Source organism: Primulina eburnea, chromosome 5 (genome assembly GCF_022965805.1).
Source record: "Primulina eburnea isolate SZY01 chromosome 5, ASM2296580v1, whole genome shotgun sequence".
In the NCBI taxonomy this organism is placed as follows: Eukaryota; Viridiplantae; Streptophyta; class Magnoliopsida; order Lamiales; family Gesneriaceae; genus Primulina; species Primulina eburnea.
In genome coordinates this window covers 1,529,087-1,551,340 of record NC_133105.1, presented here as the reverse complement: position 1 = coordinate 1,551,340, position 22,254 = coordinate 1,529,087, and the positions used below count along the sequence as shown (strand labels likewise).

The 22,254-nt window shown below is 31.5% G+C and overlaps 3 protein-coding genes across 4 annotated transcripts; 2 read left to right on the top strand and 1 right to left on the bottom strand.

Annotated features, from left to right (window-relative positions):
• Positions 1 to 3,396: 3,396 nt before the first annotated feature.
• LOC140832111 (AT-hook motif nuclear-localized protein 1-like) lies at positions 3,397 to 6,340 on the top strand. Its single transcript, XM_073195932.1, has 5 exons — positions 3,397 to 4,287; positions 4,998 to 5,068; positions 5,306 to 5,437; positions 5,564 to 5,725; positions 5,825 to 6,340. The coding sequence occupies exons 1-5, from the start codon at positions 3,888 to 3,890 to the stop codon at positions 6,047 to 6,049; spliced, it is 990 nt and encodes a 329-aa protein (XP_073052033.1). The 5' UTR covers positions 3,397 to 3,887; the 3' UTR covers positions 6,050 to 6,340.
• Positions 6,341 to 14,468: 8,128 nt separating this feature from the next.
• LOC140832109 (protein DETOXIFICATION 56-like) lies at positions 14,469 to 16,214 on the top strand. Its single transcript, XM_073195928.1, has one exon. It carries the CDS (start codon positions 14,563 to 14,565, stop codon positions 16,042 to 16,044), a length of 1,482 nt encoding a protein of 493 aa, XP_073052029.1. The 5' UTR covers positions 14,469 to 14,562; the 3' UTR covers positions 16,045 to 16,214.
• A 1,496-nt stretch (positions 16,215 to 17,710) lies between these two features.
• LOC140832110 (ATP-dependent Clp protease proteolytic subunit-related protein 2, chloroplastic-like) lies at positions 17,711 to 20,986 on the bottom strand. Of its 2 annotated transcripts, none has more exons than XM_073195930.1 (9): positions 20,839 to 20,986; positions 20,678 to 20,721; positions 20,505 to 20,577; positions 19,599 to 19,719; positions 19,239 to 19,376; positions 18,988 to 19,104; positions 18,155 to 18,223; positions 17,972 to 18,067; positions 17,711 to 17,907 (listed from the first exon to the last, which is right to left on the bottom strand). In XM_073195930.1, the coding sequence occupies exons 1-9, from the start codon at positions 20,898 to 20,900 to the stop codon at positions 17,770 to 17,772; spliced, it is 858 nt and encodes a 285-aa protein (XP_073052031.1). In that variant the 5' UTR covers positions 20,901 to 20,986; the 3' UTR covers positions 17,711 to 17,769. The 2 variants fall into 2 exon arrangements, with proteins under 2 accessions (XP_073052031.1, XP_073052032.1); XM_073195931.1 differs by having other exon boundaries at positions 19,599 to 19,713.
• Between the last annotated feature and the right edge of the window lie 1,268 nt (positions 20,987 to 22,254).

Below are 22,254 nucleotides of genomic sequence, written 5' to 3'. Positions count from 1 at the left end.
GTGTTTATTCACCTTCACATAACACATTTTCGTTCCTAATATCCTTATAAGTTTTTTTAAAAAATGAAGCCAAGATTTAAGACTTTGGCCCTCATAAAAAAATAAATAAAGAAAAATCGAGTTCAAGACCTCGACCCCTTATTAGAAAATTTAAAATAAAAATGGGAGGTGAGTTTCAAGGCCCTGAATTTTCATCAGCAGATTCCAACTCCACATCTAAAGTCTCGGAATCAACATCTGCCATGAAATACTTGACATTCTCATCAACATTTACTTGAGGATATATATGAACTACATTGATTTGAGTCTGAGTCGACCAATTTGTTCTTTGTTTTTTCAATAACAAGTATTCTTTTTTTTTTAAGATCTTTTGTCATCTTTGGGATGTTTCTTTTCGAATGACTTCTCATCATCTTTCTTCTACATTTTGCAATTTGCAATAAAATGATTTTGCTTTCCACAATTAAAACAATTTTGTTATCATCAGCTTGGTCTTTTTTACCATAAAAATTGGATTTAAACTGATTTTTATTCATAAATTTGCCAAAAAATTTAACAAATAAGGACAAAATATCGTTGCTTATCTGGTCAACAGATTTTTTGTTGGAAGCTTCTTCATTCACAGTTGGAATTGGGGTTGTGGCGGTTGGAGCTTGAGTTGGCTATGAAGTTGGTGGCTCTGCTTTTGTCCGAATACTCATCTCAAGCTTATAGGCTTAATATCACCAAGCATGTCGTACAGCTCGAGCTTGTTGAAATCATTGTACTCCCTTATAGCCATCGTCTTTGTATCTCATTCTCTAGGCAATGCTTTCGTAACCTTCAAAGCAACTTCGCGGTTACAATATTCTACATCAAGATATGCTAGTTCAATAAGAATACTACTAAACCCTTAATCATAATCATTAAGAGTCTCGTCTGCCTTCATTTTGGCATTATCAAATTTTTGGATTACAAATGTTAGCTTGTTTTCTTTCGTTTGATCCTTGTCCTCACAGAATTGTGTCAGCTCTATCAGATTTTCTTAGCGGTTGAACATGTCTTAATCTTGCTAAACATGTTTTTGTTGAGAGTTTTGTATATGTTTTTGGTCACATTGTTAGTGTTGATCTTATTTTTACCTTCAGTCGTCCATTTAGACGGGTAGTTTTCTACCGTCTATGAAACACCATCAGATATTGCTATGGTTGTATTGAATTTCAAGATCTTCATTGTACCTCAAGTGATGACATAACCAATATCATCATCTTGAGCCACTAAATATGTGTGCATGTGTATTTTTTAATCGTCATAGTCTTACTTATAAAAGATTGGAATCTTGTTAAAATGTCATTATAGTCACCAGAGTTCGAGAAAAACCTCTTTGATACCACTTTTTGGGATCAGATTATAATTTATAGGATATGAATAAACTTTTTTAAATTTTTCGAAACTTTGAGTTGTTCTTTACTTATTTAGGCTGCTAAGAAATATTCCCAAACGACTAGTTTTGTTGGACTACTGAAAAAGTGAATAAATGCATAAACGGTCCTACTTAACTAGTGATAAACTATAAAATACAATTGACAGTTAACAAAAAAGTCTTGAAAATAATATGCAAGGATGTAAAGTACGTAATGAAATTAGACAAATGTTTTATGGATATTCAGAGATAACACTAATAAGTCACCCCTTCTTTCACTTAATAATGATTCCACTAAAATACTTTAGTTTTACAATGTCTTGTAACAAATCACTTCAGCTAGGACATACACTGCCTAAATTGAAACTTTTTGTGATAAATTTACAAGATCTGGATGTTTAAGAACCCTCGTTTCATCAGAAAACAATACAAAATAACCAATGATTATCTTGAAGACTTGAGTTGGTAATATATCACATATTGATGCTTGAAAATGTGAAATAATATGATAGACATGTGCTATTTGAGCGGCTTGAAATATGAAAATTTTGAGTGTGCTTGAAAATCTTGAATGAAAGATTTAAAGATTTGCGAGAGTTCAAAAGCTTTCAATTGATACTGAGTCTGCATATTTATAGTTGAAAAGCTCTAACAATCATATTTGTTTTCCAACAATCATATCCACTGTTACCCCCACAAAATTAACATTTCTCTTTCAGTCTCCGCATCTATTGTTAAATGCCCATTAGATATTCCTTGTGCTTTTGCGATATTAAGCTCATTGCTTCTGAAAAACATATATATCATAGAAAAAATAAACAACTTTCTATCATAGTGAGTTATGATATTGTTTAATCATTCTATATCTGACCGTTGTTGGACGACTTGACTTGCAGTATTCTTTTCTCATATCTGACCGGTTGCAGTGCATTTGGAGTTGTTCTGTATTCAATAATTTGATTCGGTCAATTGATATAAAATCCATTGCAGCTAGAGTTCAGATATTCTACAACTTGAACTCTGAAGAATTGTTTGAACGACTCGATTGGATTTAACAGTTTGAAATCCTGCAATTACAATAAAAAACGGTCAAATACCAAAATAATTCGATGCTATTATTTGTCAATTACCAAAATTTAGGATAATAGAAATATTCTAACATAAATTATCCACTCAAAAAGAAATTTGTAGAACACTATTCCATTTCAAGCATTGAAGAATACATCATTTGAAGAAAACTCACTCACACAAAATATAGATGTTCTTCATAGAATTGTTGATTGATAATATTTGCGACAATGACTTACTGTCAAGTGCTATAGTTCTTATCGAGAGAGATTCATCGTTTGAATCAGGATAGTATATATAAAATTTACCCTATTTTTTACACACGTAATTGTCATACATCTCTAAGCTCTATTCACAAATTTTAAATACATTTTATATAATTAACCCTATTTTTTTACATATTTAATTGTGTTACATGTCTCAGCTTTATTCACAAATTTTAAATATATATTTTTTACTGCGGAAAATATGATTTTTTTCCTTTCAAAAAAACTGTTGATATATAATATCACCACGTATTTTTTTCTCTCCTTCTATTCATTTTCCATTTTGTCTGTATTTGGTACTCATATAAATAAAAATAATATACATTGATAATAATATGATAATATACAAAGATGTAATGTTTAATGTACATATCCAATGTATTCGATTTATTTATTGAAATTATCTTTTTTTAAAAGAGAGTGATTGCTGTCTTCATGCCTTGGCAACCAAATTTCACTTTTCCCAACCACAATTACTTTTTTTTATTATTATTTTTTATTTTTTATTTCCCCGGACTTCAACCATTATAAACCAAAATTCATAATTTCTTTCCTTTCTAATAAAATTTCCTTGAAAGGCCCAATAATTAATAAATTATTTAATAATTAACAATTTTTCTAAATCTCAAATTTGGACCGCCTGAGTAAAGTTAGGGGAACCTAAATTAAATTAAATCAGCTACAACCCCACAAAAAACCCATATTTTCCCATTTTTCTCATTACCGCAAACCCCAAAATTCAATCTTTTCCGATCCCAATCTCATAATTTTACCCAAAAATTAATTTTTTTCCCTGGAAAATTCCTTGCTATTTTCTGTTATTTTTTTTCTCCCTTTTTTCACTGATATGTATGTAAACTATTTTTGTGTTCAAAAACACCAGCTTTATCTCACTTTTATGTTATAGTTTTTCTCTTTTAGCTCTTTTAAGACTGATTGTAGCTTGTCAAGTGATAAAGGTGAAATCTTGGGAACTTCTGGAACTTGATTTTGTATGTTTTGAGGCATTTCCATTTTTATTTATTCATTAATTTCTTTTGCAAAACAAATACTTCTAATGAATCTCGTAGAGTTTTCTCAAATTATTCGCAAGAAAATAATGGGGTTCTGAGAAAAATTTGATTGGAAGTTATTTTCTTGGAGTTTGGATTATGGAAGGTGCTAATACTCTGGTTAGCAGCGGAGTAACTGTGGTGGGATCAGATGCACCATCAGATTACCACATGGCTCCCAGGACCACAACAGAAAATCCAATTCAAGGAACCGGATCAGCACCACCTCATGTGACCGTGGCGCCACCACTAGTTTCCATCACTGCACCGGATACGACGACCGCTGTGGGCGGCACAGCAACTTTGAAGAAGAAGAGGGGCAGGCCTAGGAAGTATGGACCTGATGGTTCCGTGGCAGTCGCCCTTTCACCCAAACCAATTTCTTCCTCGGCACCACCACCGGTGATCGACTTCTCTGCCGTTCAGAAACGAGTAAAGGTCCGGTCTTTTGGGTCTGAAGCCAAGCTGCAACCTCCCAGAATGGAGACTGGGACTTCGGGTAATGAGTTTGATTTTGATGTTGAGCAGCATTTTACTATTTATATTGATGTTCGTGAAACTTTGCTAGTCTAGTGATCTGTTTTTGGTATGTGAAGCCTAGTGTCAATTATGTCTTCGGAGCATTTATTTTTTTTTTCGGGGGAATTATAAACATAGGATTTTGAAATGTAGAGGTGGGACCAGTGAATTGATGTGTCGTATTCTTGGCGCAAATGGGTCGTTGAAGAGTCAAGTGGGATTCAAGGAATCTTGAAATATTTCGGCTTTTGTTTCAGCGCTTTTTCCTTTTGCAGTGAAGGATCTTGGTTTATGATTTGTCGTCTTGATAATGGCACTTAAGTGAGCGTTTACTTAATTATGCATTGTATGCGCTTACCTTAAGCTTTGACTGATTCAATTTGTCAGTTAGTTATCACGTGATACGGGCTCTTGCAAATTTGATAGCTAGTATGTATTTCCTTGTGGAAGTGAATAAATTCCCTAGGATTCTAGGTTGGGAAGTCTCATAAACATACTAGGCACCCCACAGCTACTTGTGGACCTAGTTTGAGATTTGGACACCCAGAGCAGCCTAGAGAACCTCCCGATCTTATAAGCTATCACAAAATTACTTGTAGAATGATTGCGGGACATGTAATCAGATCAAATTTATAGCAGCCGTAAATAGTTTTCCTGTCATTATTGCTGATATTGATATTTCTTTTTCAGGTGATCAGTGGGTTTCATGCTCTGTCGGTGCCAATTTTACACCTCATATCATCACTGTTGATGCTGGAGAGGTAAAATGTTGAGCTTATCTAAATGTATTTATATTTTTTTAATAATAATAATAGTTGTACAAAGCAGAATTTTAAATGGTATTTTCCTTTCCTGTTAAGGTTTACTAACTTACCAAATTTCTTTGATTATTATTTTTGTTTATTAAGACGACTTTACGTCGCTGTAGAAGTTAAGTATGCAGAAGTTGTTCATGTCAAACTTAGGATTTTCGTCATTTTATCTTTTGGTGATCTTAGGATGTCACGACGAAGATCATATCTTTCTCTCAACAAGGGCCCCGAGCGATATGCGTTCTCTCTGCTAATGGTGTAATATCGAGTGTCACTCTTCGTCAACCCGATTCTTCCGGTGGTACATTGACCTATGAGGTGCAAGCTGATTTTGAAATCATATCTTTTGACATTTTTTTTCCTGATGATTGATGTTCTTAGGCGTATTGGTGTTGCATGTGAGTAACCAGTATTCTTATCCATCCGTTTGCCCATGTTGTTTAGGGTCGCTTTGAGATACTGTCATTGACAGGATCGTTCACGCCGTCTGAGACTGGAGGAATTAGAAACCGATCTGGTGGGATGAGTGTCTCTTTAGCTAGTCCCGATGGGCGTGTTGTCGGGGGTGGAGTCGCTGGTTTATTAGTAGCTGCCGGCCCTGTGCAGGTAAATTCCATCCATGTCGTTTTCAGGATATAGCGCTTGCGTGATTTACAAAATAAACCTGACCAGTCTAAACCATACTGGTGTTTTATCGTGATCCAGATTGTGGTGGGTAGTTTTCTGGTGGGTAACCAGCACGAGCAGAAGACGAAGAAACACAAACCAGAGTCCATGGCCATCATACCTACTGCTGCTATTCCAATCTCGAGTGCTGGGGTGGAAGACGCATATCATACTTCCTCTTCTTTCCGCGGAGATAGCTGGTCCTCGATGCCTCCGGAATCGAAGAATAACGCCACTGACATCAACGTATCTTTACCCGAGTGATAGGCCTACGCTGGATCCAACTCTTCGAACATAGTTCTTACTGACCACTTTGGCATCGATTCTTCCATTCATGTTTCTCTGTTTCATTCGACTTCGAATCTCTCTTCCTCAGTAACGCCTGTAAACCAAGTAGCAGCTCGAGAGCATGCCAATCGCAACCCGTTTTTTCGTCCTGCCGGTTGTGCCGTTGGATGAATTCGTCGTCAGATTTCACACTTCTATGTGGAACCCTAAATCTTGAAGATTTTCTGGCATACGTTGATTTGGTTAATGAAACTTTTGTGATTTTAATTGTCGGATTTAATTTTAATAAAAAGTTGATTTCGATTAAAAAAATTTAAAACTCAACGAAGATAAAAAAAATATTAGTTATTTGAGAAAATGAATATGGTCCATCATTTAAAAATAATAATTTTCTCAAATATATTTGAAATGTATTTAATGTCAAATAAATTTTTTCTCAAATTTAAATGTATTTTTATGTTTCTAATATATTATATCATACATCTTAAACCATTTCAGATTCAAGAACATTTTTAATACGCAAATTGCATATAACAAAAAATTATTTATTAATATGCAATAATTTATATGTAAATCCTCTCTTGAATAAATTAGATAATAACAATCAAATGATTATTTAATTATATTTTCATTTTATATTTCGCCCCTCATAAAAATATACGGGGTTGCTAAATTTCAATAAGTACACTTAATAGATATTATATTTATCCAACCATATCCTAAAATTTGCTCTAAAAATGTTAGAATGACTTAAAACTTCGTTTTTTTATAAATACTTATAAAAAAAGTTACAAAGAAAAGTACAAATAATTCTAAAAAAATGTTTTTATAGATAAAAATAGTTAAAAATGTATTTGGATAACTATTCTATACACACTTTTTAACTATAATTTTTTTCTCTCATTTTTTTTCTTGTTTTCGATTTATTACCCCTTTGACATGTTTTTTTATTTTAAAAATATCAAAAAATATTTTGCAATTAGTCTTTAACAAATACTTGAAGAACAATTTTTTTTAAAAAAATATTTTCATAAAATGTTTATACAAATTTTATCCAAATAGATTTATATTTTTTAAAATATTTTCATAAATTTTTTATACAAATCTTATCCAAATAAATTTTATTCACTTATGAAACATAAAAAAAAAAGGTTTTCCTTAAAATTTTGTAATTAATTAATGGAGCTCGTATCTATGCGTAAAGTCTCATTTCAAAATTAAAACTAATGAAAATATTTTACCATCAATAATTACCTACGGGTCTCCAAATAGCATATACTAAAACAAATGACTAAGTCTATGAGTAGATAAGCAACTTTATCATTTGTAAGTCAACTATGATCAGATCAAAAGTCGCACATGTTAAATAAATGAAATCCCTAAATTTTTCAGTTTATCTTTGCATCTTCTCATTCAAAGCATATCTGCTATCAAACTTCTTGCTCCATTTCACCTCAAAAAATAATCTAATTTCTATCTCTAAGAATTTATTTCAGAGATAGTCACTCCAACAACTCATTCCTATATCATGAACACACTTGCAATCAATTTGAATCAATTTACTCTATGAAATATAGAGCTGTCTCTCAAGTCTTCAAAGCTATTGAGTCATCACAAAAACTTTCTCGGTTCATCTTTGGACATCTATGTAAATGAGATGAAGAATTTCTATGCAAGAAGAAAAGTCACTGATGATGGGAAGATTCTGATGCATTTGGTTGAAGAAAGTTTGACGATCGAGCAAAATAATTTCTCTGCATTGTTTCAATGCCATGGCTAATTACTGACTTCTCTCTAGTACCTTAGCAGACAGTTGAGAACATGAAGAAACTAATTGAAAAGAAGAGCGACAAGGGAACTAGATTTAAACCAAAGAAGAAACTAATTTTGCAATCTAGCAACTCTGAAGTAACAAGTCCGACAAATGCCATAACAACAAAAACCAGACCAACATCTACACGGATCAAGGCAGTACATATCTCTCATATATAAATGTTCAAAGATACTGAAAACAAGGTTGCTTAACAGCCAACAAAAAAAACTGAAACTGATAACGATGACAATACCTACACCAATCAAGATAGTACCTGTATCTTAGAGACTATTTTTTTATTCGGTCTCTAATTTTTTTACAAATCATGGTTGCCAACATTTTTCTTTGTAGTGGAGTGTACTTGAAGACTAAAACATTAAAAGTGGGACAACGTTATATTCCGTGGAGCCACACCTTGAATTTTATCAACTCCTAGTTGAAGTTTTATACTTTAAAATAATGGTGATGATGATATAATATCTATTTATTTTTCAAAAAAAATAAATAATAAATAATAATAATAATTAATAGTGCATTGGGTTTCATCACTCACTCGATGGGTTTCATCATATTTCTCTCTAAACTTTTTTCACCTAATCAGTATCATACTTCACACTTTCTACATGCTTGTACGTAAGTATATATCATTAGATTTACGTGAAACATCAATTTTTAAAATATATCGTCGATATTCATGGACGATACGAAACCGATTATTGTTTCGTTTTATTTATTGAGAAAATTATATTTTTGGGTTATATAATTTATAAATTTTCTATTTTAATCATGTTAATGATGAATTTGAATTTATAATTCTGTAACAGCTTGCACGTTTTTTATTTATGGTTATATCATGGTGAAATTTTCATTTTTAGTCTTATATATAACTTGTATATTTTTTTTCATTTTGAGTCCTTTAACTTGTATGTTTTTTCATTTTTTTATTTTTTTAATAGAAGACACAATGGATTCGAGTAAAAAAAAATATCAAAAATGAAATCAAAACATAAAGTTACCGGATTAAACATGAAAATTCAGCGTAATATCAGATGAGGTCAGCCTACTGACGTCTGCATGTATATTGTCCACTGTATTCTCCGCTCAAATTTGAAAAATAACCCTTAAAGTTGACAAAACAAAATATATATTAACTTAAAAAACGGCACAGAATATATAATATGCTAGGAAATTTACTAATAATACCATTAATTAAGCAACGCCATGTCGCAAGAAATATAATATTTAGAAATTAAGTTTCCAAGAAAATTCATTAATTGTACTTAATTAAGCAAACAAATGACCTATATATAATCTATGTAACAACAATAAACCTTGCATTGTCCAAATTTCATTCTTCTTCTGCAAGTTAGTCAAAAAGGTTATGAAGGTATTCGACAGGCAACTCATAATTTTTTCGTTGGTGGCGCTGATCATAATATGTTATTTTTCGGTTTCGGTCTATGGAAACTTCGACGTGTTTTCGTATGATCGGATTTTCGTGTTCTCGGTTTTTAATATCACAATTTGTGTTGTGTATGTCAAGTACGACGGGAGATCTGTTGAAGATTTGGACGAGATCATGAGTTCCTTCGGCTTGGTTTACGAACGAGACGACGAAGAAAATGATGGCCATGCAATTATACTAAATGAAAATATAAGCAGTGGTAGTATTACTGCAGATCATGAAGATGTAGAGGTGTATTCGAATGTAAATTCAGATGGTTATGACACGGAAAATGATTGGAGTGGCGACGAAGACGAAGACGATTTCGAAGATGATAATTTGGTGGGAAGAAGTGAAGACTTTATAGCGAAGATGATAAAAGGATGGAGGGAAGAATTGTTGATGGACATGATCTCCACACATAATTAGGGTACATATATATAATTGGTTTTCTATATTTTTGATGTTTTTGTTTTCTTATTTCAGTAAAAAAATATACAAAATCCCCTCTCTTTTTTTGTGGGTTTTTGATATAAAATTACGTGCGTGATACGTTTTATTATCGGTCAATGTATTTTATCTAATATGTGCAGAAAGAAATTTGTCTACTTTTATTTTGGACAAGAAGATATTATGTATATACAGGAGACGATCAGAACTTTGTAAAATGTTTTAGAATAAAGATCGTGCATGAAGAATAAACATTGTTGCTCTCTCTCTCTCTTTGTTTTTTTTTTTTTTTATTTTTGTTTGATTTTTGTTTTTGTTATATAATTAGATGTTTGAAGATTAATTAATTAGTAAAAAAAATTAAAGTTTATACATTAAAAATATGAGTGAGTCTCGTAACTTTATATTCTTAAGACGAGTCGATTAGGTTTTTGAGAAAAATAATAATAAAATATTTTTTTATGAGTCAGAATAAATAGAAAATCTGTTGAGACCATATTATACTAGTTTTATTCTAAAAATATGATAACACACTTGTGACCATATACTTTAATTTTGAGTAGATTGAAGATATTGCTAATTATTTGGAATTTTTTCTTTTAATTGACGAAACATTTGAATTACGATTTATTTTGAATTGAATTGTTTCTATTAATTTGTTAAAAATACTATCAGTGTCTCTAATTAATTGTTTCTGTTGCTGTCAGTTATTTGAAAGTCCTAGAAATCCAATAAACTGAATTATGTCACAATTAACTCGATGGTATTTAATATAGACTTTGTAAACCACTTAATATATTTTTAAAGATAAAAAATAAATTTAATTCTCCCACATGACCCATATATATAACGATAGGTCGTCTAGCTGATTACGAAGAAGATTATATATATTACAAAAATTCTGGCACTATACTTTAGGTTATATTTACATTTATATTTTAGTTAATAAATTATAAAAATAGATTTCAATCCAATTCCATCTTTTTATTTTTTTATTCTCAGTTACTCTTGAAGAAGAAAAATATCAACCCGAGTGTAATCTCGGTGTACATATAGCATGACTCATTATTATGCGATGCATTAGGCCCAGCTCAATCAGTCAAAATAAATGGTAGAATAGATGTCTTGTGAGACAGTCTCATGAATCTTTATCTTTGAGACGTGTCAATCCTACTGATATTTAGAATTAAAAGTAATACTTTTAGCATAAAAAGTGATATTTTTTCATGGATGACCCAAATAAGACCCATAAAACCGTCTCACATAAGTTTTTGCGTAAATGGTAACCTAAGTAATAATATATTATAAGTAAATGATATATAATAAGACAATGTTTGGTAGCCATGATAAGGGAATGATTATTAAATAATCATCTCTTATTCCTGTTAGTTATTTTTAATTTAGCATAGAGGCCCTTGATTATGATTGAAGCCCTAACTATTTTTGTTTTATTGGATAAAGATCATCTTTGCTCAAAGGGTGAATGGATTAATTTGAACAGTGATATGATAAAATATATTGGATCATAATAGCTGAATTGTCTTGTTCAATATAATATGAAAATTAAATTAGTGCCAATTAATAGTAATATTTTAAATTTTATTATTTTTTTTATGCTTAATTTCAATTTTTTAATTTTCCATATTTAAAGAAAATAAATTATAATACAATATACTTAAATTAAATTTTTATAAATTTTTAATCTTGTAATAATTTTTTTGAAAATAAATTTATTAATCTAACTATGTTTAGTTATGATACCGTAATATTTTCAAATATATTTCTAACAAATATATTTAAATTAATTTTAATAAATATAAATTATAATTATAAATATTTAATGATCTATCAAATTATTTTAAAAATATTTATAATTATTTTTAAAAACAATAATATTGTTAATTATTATTAAATTTTATTTAACATTAACATTCAAAATATTATTGCTATTTTAATAATTAAAATAAATGTATTTTTACAAATTTATTTTTAATAAATATATTTAAATTAATTTTAATAAACGTAAATTATAATTATAAATATTTAATTATCTATCCAGTTATTTTAAGAATATATATTTAGTTAACACTTGGGGTACTTTGGTAATTTTAATAAATTTATAAAATTAATTCATCATTTTAAAATCATACCAAATATCATGTTATTTATTCCAACATACTATTAATCCATATATCTCATTTTTTAACCACTCTAATTATTAATCATTTGCTTATCCCATCACACGTATCAAACATAGTCTAAGAGTGATTATAAAATAAAAAGTAAGGAAAAACAAAATATTATGATAAATTATGTGATGTTTGACATGATTTTTACTTGTTTGATTATTTTTTGTTAATTATTTACTAAAATACCATAATCATATAATGATTAGTAATATATTCTTAAAATGATTGAATAAATAAATAAATAAAATTTCTAAAATTCATTGATTTTAAAAATTATAAATAAAATTAAAATATTATATTAATTATTAAAATTTTATTAATTTCAATTTTCGAAAAAACTAAAAAATCGATTAATATTATAAAAAATAATTAAATTTTGATAATAACATAAATATATATTTATTGTGATAATTACAATATTAATACAATTTGAATATTAAATAATGGTTAATAACAATTATAATATTACAGTTAAAAATAATATAATAATAATATGATCAATAATAATTAAATAATGTATAATATTAGTCAAATTAATTTTAAACTTTACGATATTAAAAAAAATTTAAATTAATCAAATATCATTTCTCTTCTTTTGAAGGATTATATAATTACCAACAAGAGGATAATAATACATACAGTGCGGGTTGAGTGCAGGTTGAACGAGTCTATCACAATCTTAATCATGCACATCGAACACATAATAAGTAATCAATCACTGTTGACTCCGTTTATCATACACACCAAACAATGTCTTAATGATACACCGTGTTAAATTTATGGGTTATAAATGTGACGGAAAGAGTAGACAGAGTTCTGTTGGTGACACGTGGCATGGCACCATGCAGGCTTGCACCCGAATTTAACATTTTGTTGGGCCTAACTGAAATATGGAGCCCGATAAAAAATCCAATGAATCTAGGGCCCAATGGGTTGACGGAGGAGCCCAGCTAAAATGAAATGGTTTCCAAAGAAAAATAACGAGGCTGAAAGAGATGGTTATATAAATTAATATTCGTTATCTACGACTCGGAACTTTTTTCAGATTTGGGCAATCAATTCATTTAGTAAACAAATTAATGTAAGGGGGAACAAATACAAGTGGAATCTATGTGGATAAAAGATCAGCACTCATCGTCGTCAATCCGGTCATTCTTTATTATCAACTTTTTCTAAAAACTTTATCTATGACGATAAAATCTGCATTTGTTATCTTTTGACATATACAACTTGCAAAAATCACGTTATTCGTATAGGTTAAATCATGTGCGATAGATTCGTCTAAGTAACTGTTGGCAAGAGAAATAAAAAACATAACCATTGACTAAGCTCACTTATTTCACCGACTCGAATATTCTTTATAGACATTATTTCCACCTTTCTTTATACAAAAAGAAAAAGAAAATCAAAGTGTCCTTTTATATTTTTACTAAGGTAAAATACTAATTTGTATTTAAGATTTTTATTAATTACTCGTGCAATAACTTATATTAGAGTTGAGAATTAGTTTGAGCCAGCCCGACATGACTCATATTCTATATACTAAAAAAGAAGGGTAGTGTCGATGCTATCTGTGGGGCAGTGTCTCCATAGGATCTGGACCGTTGATTTTAAAAAAATTGGTGTACCCCGCATATGAATTGGTGGACCCCGCATATGAATTGGTGGACTTCATATATGTGTTGTTAAAATTGAGCATTTGATCTTCTCATGGGGACAGTGTCCCAAGGTAGGGTGAAATATTCCAAAAGAAGAATCGAAATATGAGATTCAAAATTGAAGGTCGAAGTTCTACACACGTAACGAATACCGATATATGCAAAATAATGGAATCCAACTAGGAAAGATTTAAATAAAGAAAGAAAGAAGCATCATAGCCTAACCAGGCAATAAACAAATAAATAACGAAAAACCCTTTTTTTCCAATCACCATACTACACATGTGCCTTCAAGTTCTTCTTACAGCTATCTTTCTATTACTACTTATTACAAACCTCCATCCCAAACTTGATTCATTTTAAATGAAGACACGATAATTTTTTTTAAAGAAAATTATCAATATGCGGCCCTTGTTTTAGTTGGATGATTGAGATTTATTATAATTGAATATAGTATCCTAAATTTTATTTCAAATTTGAAATATTTATATCAAATGAACTATAAGTCATCGACGATATCGACTCTTTTAATCATTATTTTTATATGTTTTTAAGGAGATTTTTAACGAAAGTGGAATTTTTTAAAATTTAAATATCATTTTTTGAAATAAACTGTATATATATACTAGTTATTCTGTACATACGATGCGTTTGTACAAATTTTTTATCATTATCGATGGATAAAAGTGAAATTTGATAAATTATAGAAAAATTAAATTGATATTTGAATGGTTGAAATAAAAAAAATAAAATAAAAATTTGTGTTGAAATTTTTAAAAAAAGGAAAAAAAATATAATATTAATATTATATAAGAATAAAGTTAGAAAAAAATTTGTGTATGAGCACGATTTCCCCCCATATTAAAGGGAAGAAGCCCACCAAATTCTCGTGCTGAGCTTCATATTATCATATCACCAACTACAACTTGAAATTCATGGAAGAAAGAGTAGCAGAGAAAGCTAATTATCATGAAGACGTCCCTCCTTCTCTCTCACCCCATATCATCCTAAAACGTGCTGAAAATTCTACTCTCTCTGAGCTCAAAATACAGTGTCGGATCGCGATTCCATTGACTGTAATGAATTTAACTTGGTTTGCCAAATTGGTCATATCCACCGCGTTTCTTGGCCGGTTAGGGAACCTCTCGTTGGCGGGAGGGACTCTCGGTTTCACCTTTGCTAATGTGACGGGTTTTTCTGTGTTGAGTGGACTTTGTGGAGCCATGGAACCTATGTGTGGCCAAGCTTTTGGAGCAAAGAACTTCAGGCTACTGCACAGGACCCTTACCATGGCCACATTGTTACTGCTCTCAGCAACCATTCCAATCGCTTTCTTATGGCTCAATGTGGATAAGATCTTAATCCAGCTCGGCCAAGAAAGAGATATCTCAATCACTGCAAGGCATTACCTGGCTTATCTCCTCCCTGATTTGGTTATAACTTCGTTCTTGTGTCCACTTAAAGCATACTTAAGCACACAGAACATCACAGTTCCGATTATGTTAAGCTCGGCTTTCGCAGTGGCACTTCACATCCCAATCAACGTGCTACTTTCACGAGCAAAAGGGCTTGAAGGGGTTTCAATGGCAGCGTGGATCACTGATCTGATAGTTGTGATTTTACTCGGTTTGTATGTTTTGATGACCGAGAAGAAAGGAGGAGAGAAATGGAAAGAAGGAGGGTGGTGGGAGTTACGTGGGATTGATGATTGGATTAAGCTTCTCAAGCTATCTGGTCCATGTTGCCTCACAACTTGTCTCGAATGGTGGTGCTACGAGATAATGGTCTTGCTCACGGGCCGATTACCGAACGCGAAGCAAGCCGTCGGAGTTCTAGCAATCGTGCTGAATTTCGATTACTTGCTCTACTCGGTTATGTTATCTCTAGCCACATGTTCTTCAATTCGTGTGTCCAACGAACTAGGTGCGAAAAACGCTAGAATCGCTTACCGTTCGGCTTATGTTTCTCTATGCATCAGCATAATTTTGGGCTTTCTCGGCGGGTCGATAATGGTGTCAGCGAGAGGCGTATGGGGACCGTTGTTTAGTGGTGATGAAGGGATTGTAAGAAACGTGAAGAGAATGATGCTTTGGATGGCTATTGTGGAAGTGGTGAATTTCCCGTTGGCCGTGTGCGGCGGCATCGTGCGGGGAACGGCTAGGCCATGGCTTGGGATGTATGCTAATATTTGCGGGTTCTATTTAGTTGCGTTGCCTCTGGGAGTGGTGCTAGGGTTTAGAATTCATCTTGGACTAGGGGGGTTGTTGATGGGATTCTTGTGTGGAATGGTTGTTTGTTTGCTTTTGGTTTTTGTGTTTGTTGCGAGGATTGATTGGGATGATGAGGCGGAGAAGGCACGGATGCTCACTAGTTCTCAACAAGATTGTGAACATCATGTCAAGAACGTTAATTCTTGATTAAGAAAAAGTTGGTATTGTTATCAACAAGTGTTTCAAATATGTAGTATTTTTTTTTTTTATATAGCAGGTCATTTTGCAATCGTGAAACTAGTTAACAATATTTACGATATTAAGTAATACTTTTGTAATAAAAAATTTATTTTTCATGTTTGATCCAAATAGAAGATTTGTCTCACAGATTTTTTTGTGTATATATATCAAATATAGTTTTCTTGGAGTGATTTTCTGTTTTATAAGGAGTTTTGGCACGTGATATCTGTATATATTTACATAGTTTCAAATTTCGTTTGTTGGAGTTTAATTTGGCATGTTTGATCTCTAATAAAAATGTAATAGTGTTATGGAGAAAAGATATAAAGAAAGTTAGTTGATTTTTAAAAATAATTTTTCTCGAAATATTTTTGAAGCCCCACATACTTAAAAAATAGTGAATAAAATTGAGATTGATTGAGAGCTTTATTATCCTTCCCACCCATTAGTGGAACTTTTCTAATTGAATCCACGTGAGTTTTGAATAATGAGAATTTCAGGTTATAATTCTTAAAGCAAGACATCCCTTTCACTTCTCAATTATTATTATTCTCAAATCAAATCTTCCAAAAAAAACTGAAAATAAAAACAAATAGGCAAAAACGTATGTAAAACGGTTTCATAGGTCGTATTTTGTGAGACGGATCTCTTATTTGGATCATCCATGAAAAAATATTAATTTTTATGTTAAGAGTATTACTTTTTATTGTGAATATCGGTAGAATTGACCCGCTTCACAGATAAAGATTCGTAAGACCGTCTCACAAGAGACCTACTCAAACAAATAGTACCCAAAAGCTCCCAAAAACTCATTGATTGAATTGCCTTTCGAATTACAAATATAATTATCTTGAAATTTGACATATTAAAGTAAAACATGAATTATTGCAATATAATTAGTAAAAGCTAATCTTGTAATCCTCAACTTTCAGTATTCCTCCTCCGTAACAAACAAATTCGGGTACACCATTAAGGTTGAGTGTTGCACTCCAAATTCAGACACACCAAATATGGAATTTCAAATTTATAACATCATTGACAACTTTACTCTCAATGTAAAACAATATCATATGAAAAGATGCTCTATAAAATTGATGAAGTAAGGACACTTATAATCAATTGGTCATATGTTTTATTTCCTACTCATAATTTATGGGACAAGTTTGTCACTCAAAACTTGTCCAGTGTGATTTAGGGTTTAGGGTGATTTACGTAATTGACATGATTTACAAGTTACTATGTTCAACCCGAAGATTTATCCAAACTCCACTGTACATCTACAAAGAACATCTGTAGGTCCCCGTAACCAAAAAAATATATATGAAAGAGGTCGTCTAGTAAATTATTCGTTACTCAATATTAAGATTTTACCTTTTATATATATAAAAATAAGTTCTACATAAAAAAATTTGAATTCACTTCCTCTAAATTTAATATATTTTTACAGGGTTTTTTTTCAGTTTATTTTCCTAAATTGTACTTGGCTAAAAAAACCATTCAATTCAATATTAGAATGAAAATTGTAATGTAGTTCTGCCAATCCATTTTAATATCCTTGCATCGAAGCCGTATCGACAAAGATTGGTAGGTATGGAGGTAACTTTAAGCATAGTTGGCGCCAGAATGTTGCTGCATCACTCGGAAAGAAGGGCACATGAAGCCTACGAACAATTTGTTAGCAATATCACTAAATTAACCAAGACCTGCGGTAGAATCCTTTGGCGGGGCATCTGCTTTTATACGTGAAGGCCTAACTATCCGGTCGATGAGACCATATTCAAGAGCTTCCTGAGCATTGAAGCGCTTCATTCGGTTCAAGTCATTGTAAACCTGTGTATCCATGTTAGGTTCAGATTTTTTCCAACTATTATGATGAATATAAATATATATATACCTTGTCGATGGGCTGGCCTGTTTTCTTAGCCAACTCCTTGAAAAGATAATCTCTTATGCGTAGAAGCTCATCTGCTTCATTACGAATGTCATCAGCCTACAAACATGTTTGACGCAAGTGACTACTTGCGAGAAATGACAAATATAAGGCTTCGAGGACAAGATGAAATTAAATTTGCGAAACCTGTCCACGAGCAGAACCAGCCGGAGACTGTAACGCAATTCTTGAAAGAGGCATGGCATAACGATAACCCTTGAAAACAAAAAATGGTTAACAAGATTACGACACAATGGTAAATATTCTCATTTCTGGGCTCCTTGTAATATGAGACGTCATAATCACTTCAACAGAGAAAAATACAAATACAAAAAAGAAGCATGAAAGAATCTAAATGATGTAGCTTGTTTGGATGGACTTCTGTTTCTTAAAAAAGCCCTTGACAAGCCAGAAGCTAAAAAACCGCTGCTTCTAGGCTTTAGCTCGAGTTCCTCTTTCAAATTTTTTTTAAAAACTATATTTTCAATACTCTATCAAACATGAATGCCTTCTTGCATCTGGTTGAAAAAAATACAAATTCAAAAAAAAAAAAAAAAAAAAACTCCACTTGATAAAGCACTTTTTAAGGCAAATACTTTATGCCCAAACTGAGGCATAGTTACAATGATGCTAAAGGTATCACTCTGCTTGTTATTTTATTAAAGAAACGAACCACAAAACCAACAAAACTAAGTAGAAGGCAATAGTATCACCTCGCTCTGACTACTTAAAAGGGAGATCACAAAAGCATAACAAAGAGCCATATAGCAATATGAACAGATGTTGGTTAGAGCTATAACGAGCTCAATTTCTTTAATGATGATCTCAAGTTAGATGGCTGAGGTAGGCGTTGGGAGAGCTTCCCCCAAAATAGAGCCAACAAGACTCAACTTTGATTAGTTTTGGTTCACCGTCACTCCTTAACCGAGGGTCTAGACCAACAAAAGGGCTATATATAGCAATAATTATAGAGAGAATACCTTTTCTCCAGCAGCAAGAAGAAAGGTTGCGAGATTATACGCAAAGCCCACACAGTGAGTGCCAATGGGACTTTTCAAGCTTTGCATAGTATCATATATAGCCATGCTAGGAGTAAGCTGCAGAGAGGAAGCAATTTTGCTGAGGTGAAAAAGGAGTACAGAAAGGGAGCATCAACACAGGCATGTGGGAGTATTTTCAAATTAATAAAAATTGATAAAGAAGTTATATTGAGTTGCAAGTAATGACTCACATCTCCTCCAGGCCCATTGATGTAAAAGAAAAGCTTCTTCGAATCGTCAACACTATCAAGGTATAACATTGTGGCAAGTATCTGGTTACTGAACTCTTCATCAATGTGTTGACCGATAAATATAACACGTTCACGGTACTGCAATTTAAGACACCAGTAAATCCTACAGCAGTAATTTCTTGGTATGAATGAACCGGGTAACAGTATACAGGAAGAAGTATTGTCATATTTATATCAATGACATTTAAAAACGATAGTGGAGACAAAATAACATACCATTTAAATTTTTGTGTATTGTTTCATTCACAAAGTCATTTATCCATCAAATTTATCGGAGGAAAGCAGAGTTGAATGACTTACAAGAGCATTCCATAGATCGACCCACTGCCATGTTCCCTCGGCAACGTTCCTATATGGCACTCTAGGTGTTCCAATGGGCATCATTGAGACTTGATCCCGAGTTGGTTTGCTGCCACTAGATCTGGAGTTAGAGAAAATAACAAATAGAAGGGGCTTTATGTACTATGTAAGAGAACATCATTCTGTAGAAGTGAAAATTCAGGATGTATGGATACTCTTAAAAGTGGTCATGTACCATATCAGATAATATCTAGATAAAAATACGATACATTCGTATATTTCACAACGAACTTGAATAGAAATATCCGTCAACATATGAAATGAGAATACCATATCCGACTAGGCTAACAATCATATTATCACATCTTAGCCATACTTAATGTTATGAGAGCTATTTTCTATTCTTTAAACAGGTTTTATGTTATCTTATAAATCATGTATGAAAACATAAAACTCTCGATTTATTTAATTATATACGTCTGTGCTACACATCTACCCTAATTTTAAAAAATGATCATATCTTTGACTCTATATGTGCGACATAAGTAGGTGAAACTTTAAAAATGAGGAATTCAACACCAGAGACCATGAGCAGTCATTTACAACCAAAACAAATTTCCGGCAAGCAATAATAAAAATTAATTCAACAGCTTAATACACAGGAAAACCAAGAATGACATTCTTCCCAATATTCCAGTCACACCAAGGAGGAAAGGAAAAGGAGGCCATTTGATTCTAACAAATTAAACTCAAAACAAATAGATAAGGTACAATCGTAAATCTTGAAGGGGACAGATCAGCAAATATGCACATGGCAGCATAACAAATCTAGTAGAACATAGTCCAATCCTGATATTTCATAACTGGAAATAAAAAATCCAAATTGCAAATAGCAGAGAATCTCACCTCAACTGAATGCTTTTGTAAACTTGATTGTGAAATTCCACATTTAAATTGGGCTTTCCAATCCCGTAAGAATCTGTGAAAGAAATTTCAGAAGGGGACAAAAGCACAAAGATTTTAACTATATATCAAGAAAATCAACCATGACCATCAACTAAAAAAAACTTAATACAGACTTGGGCATTGAGCTCGTAATCCCACATAGACTTTGCTCCCGCAGCTGCAAAACAGAAACAAAGAGAAATGATGGTCCATAAAAAACAAGAATAAATTTCATTTCAAGGAAAAAAAGACAAGAATAAATTCATAAAAAAATGTAGAAAAGAGAAAAAAATACCTGAGAGAAGTCTGAGATATATCAGTTGTGGATTGGAGACATGAAGAATGGAGGAGAGACATTGTTAGAGAGTATCAGCAGGAAACTGGAGAGGGTTGCTGCAGCTTAGGAGAGGCAGAAAATTCATTATCTTTTTCCTTAGTCAAGTATCTTTTTTTATTTTATTTTTAAAAAAATGTTTACTAAAAAAATTTGTAAAATAATCTCGATTAATTATTTAATTAAAATAATTTTTTTATATTTTAAATATGAAAAATTATTTTTTTAATTAAATAGTTGATCGAAGTTAAAAAACAAAATTTTTTTTATTTATTTATAATTATTTTACATTTCAATTTAAATATTTAAATATATATTCTCACAATAAGTTGACAAAAAATTTGTGTGAAACGTTTTCACCGGTCGTATTTGTGAGACAGATATTTTATTTGAGTCATCAATACAAAAATATTACTTTTTGTACTAAGATTATTATTTTTTATTGTGAATATCGGTAATATAGATTTGTGAGATCATCTCATAAAAGACCAACTGTAAGAATTAATATATGTAACAATAATTCCTTACTATAAAGCTAGTCTTTTATTTAGTTTGATATTGAAATAACTACCATAAATAATCGATTTTGTACCCAAAAATGGGACCTTGTAAACCCCCACCCCAACATTTAAAAAAGGGAAAAAAATTCAGTTTCAATTTCATCTTCAATTAGTAACAGTGATTCTTCTCATTCAATAAAAATCTTAATTATATCCAAAAAAATTCCCCTGTAAATACTTAAGACTTTTTATGTATTAGTATTATCATTATTATTTTTCTTTGAAAAAGATTAAAACATAAATCTTTTACAAGAAGATCTCACGAATCTTTATATGTGAAACGAATCAACCCTACTAAAAAAAATAAACTTGATTATTTCTAGAATTTGAGAATTAATATACCATTTTAAGCCCATAATCACGCTTCTTTATTACCGTATACTTGACATGCTATTTTATGAGAAATTCAAGAATCCATTATGCTAATTTATGACTTTATTTTTCCTTTTCGTGAGAGTTAATGGGAGTAACCACTATCTAATATCAACCGATCAATTAATCCATTGTCCTCAGTTGAGTCAAACACTATTGGATCGGTGAACTGAATCACAAGGGAGCCTCAAATGTGGGCAAGAGTATTTGAGGTCCGTATAAATTAATTCATGACATTATCTATCTGAAACAGCCAAATTCCCACTAGTTTCAAAGAATATACTTGCATACACCACATGTCAATTTCCAGAGAACTTCAACAAATAAATTACAAAACACAGCTATCCGAAGTCCAATTGATGAATCTAGTGAATCCTTTGAAAAGAAAAACCGTGAAGCCACCCTGTCAAAGCAGGCAACCACAATGACGGCTTCTCCAGGCATA

Coding starts and splice junctions, on each gene's coding strand:
- LOC140832111 (XM_073195932.1), top strand. CDS start 3,888: ATGGAAGGTGCTAATACTCTGGTTAGCAGCGGAGTAACTGTGGTGGGA. Junction 4,288..4,997: donor AATGGAGACTGGGACTTCGG/GTAATGAGTTTG, acceptor TTTCTTTTTCAG/GTGATCAGTGGGTTTCATGC. Junction 5,726..5,824: donor TAGCTGCCGGCCCTGTGCAG/GTAAATTCCATC, acceptor ATCGTGATCCAG/ATTGTGGTGGGTAGTTTTCT.
- LOC140832109 (XM_073195928.1), top strand. CDS start 14,563: ATGGAAGAAAGAGTAGCAGAGAAAGCTAATTATCATGAAGACGTCCCT.
- LOC140832110 (XM_073195930.1), bottom strand. CDS start 20,900: ATGTCTCTCCTCCATTCTTCATGTCTCCAATCCACAACTGATATATCT. Junction 20,578..20,677: donor ATTACGAGCTCAATGCCCAA/GTCTGTATTAAG, acceptor TTTCTTTCACAG/ATTCTTACGGGATTGGAAAG. Junction 18,068..18,154: donor CTGGTTCTGCTCGTGGACAG/GTTTCGCAAATT, acceptor ACATGTTTGTAG/GCTGATGACATTCGTAATGA.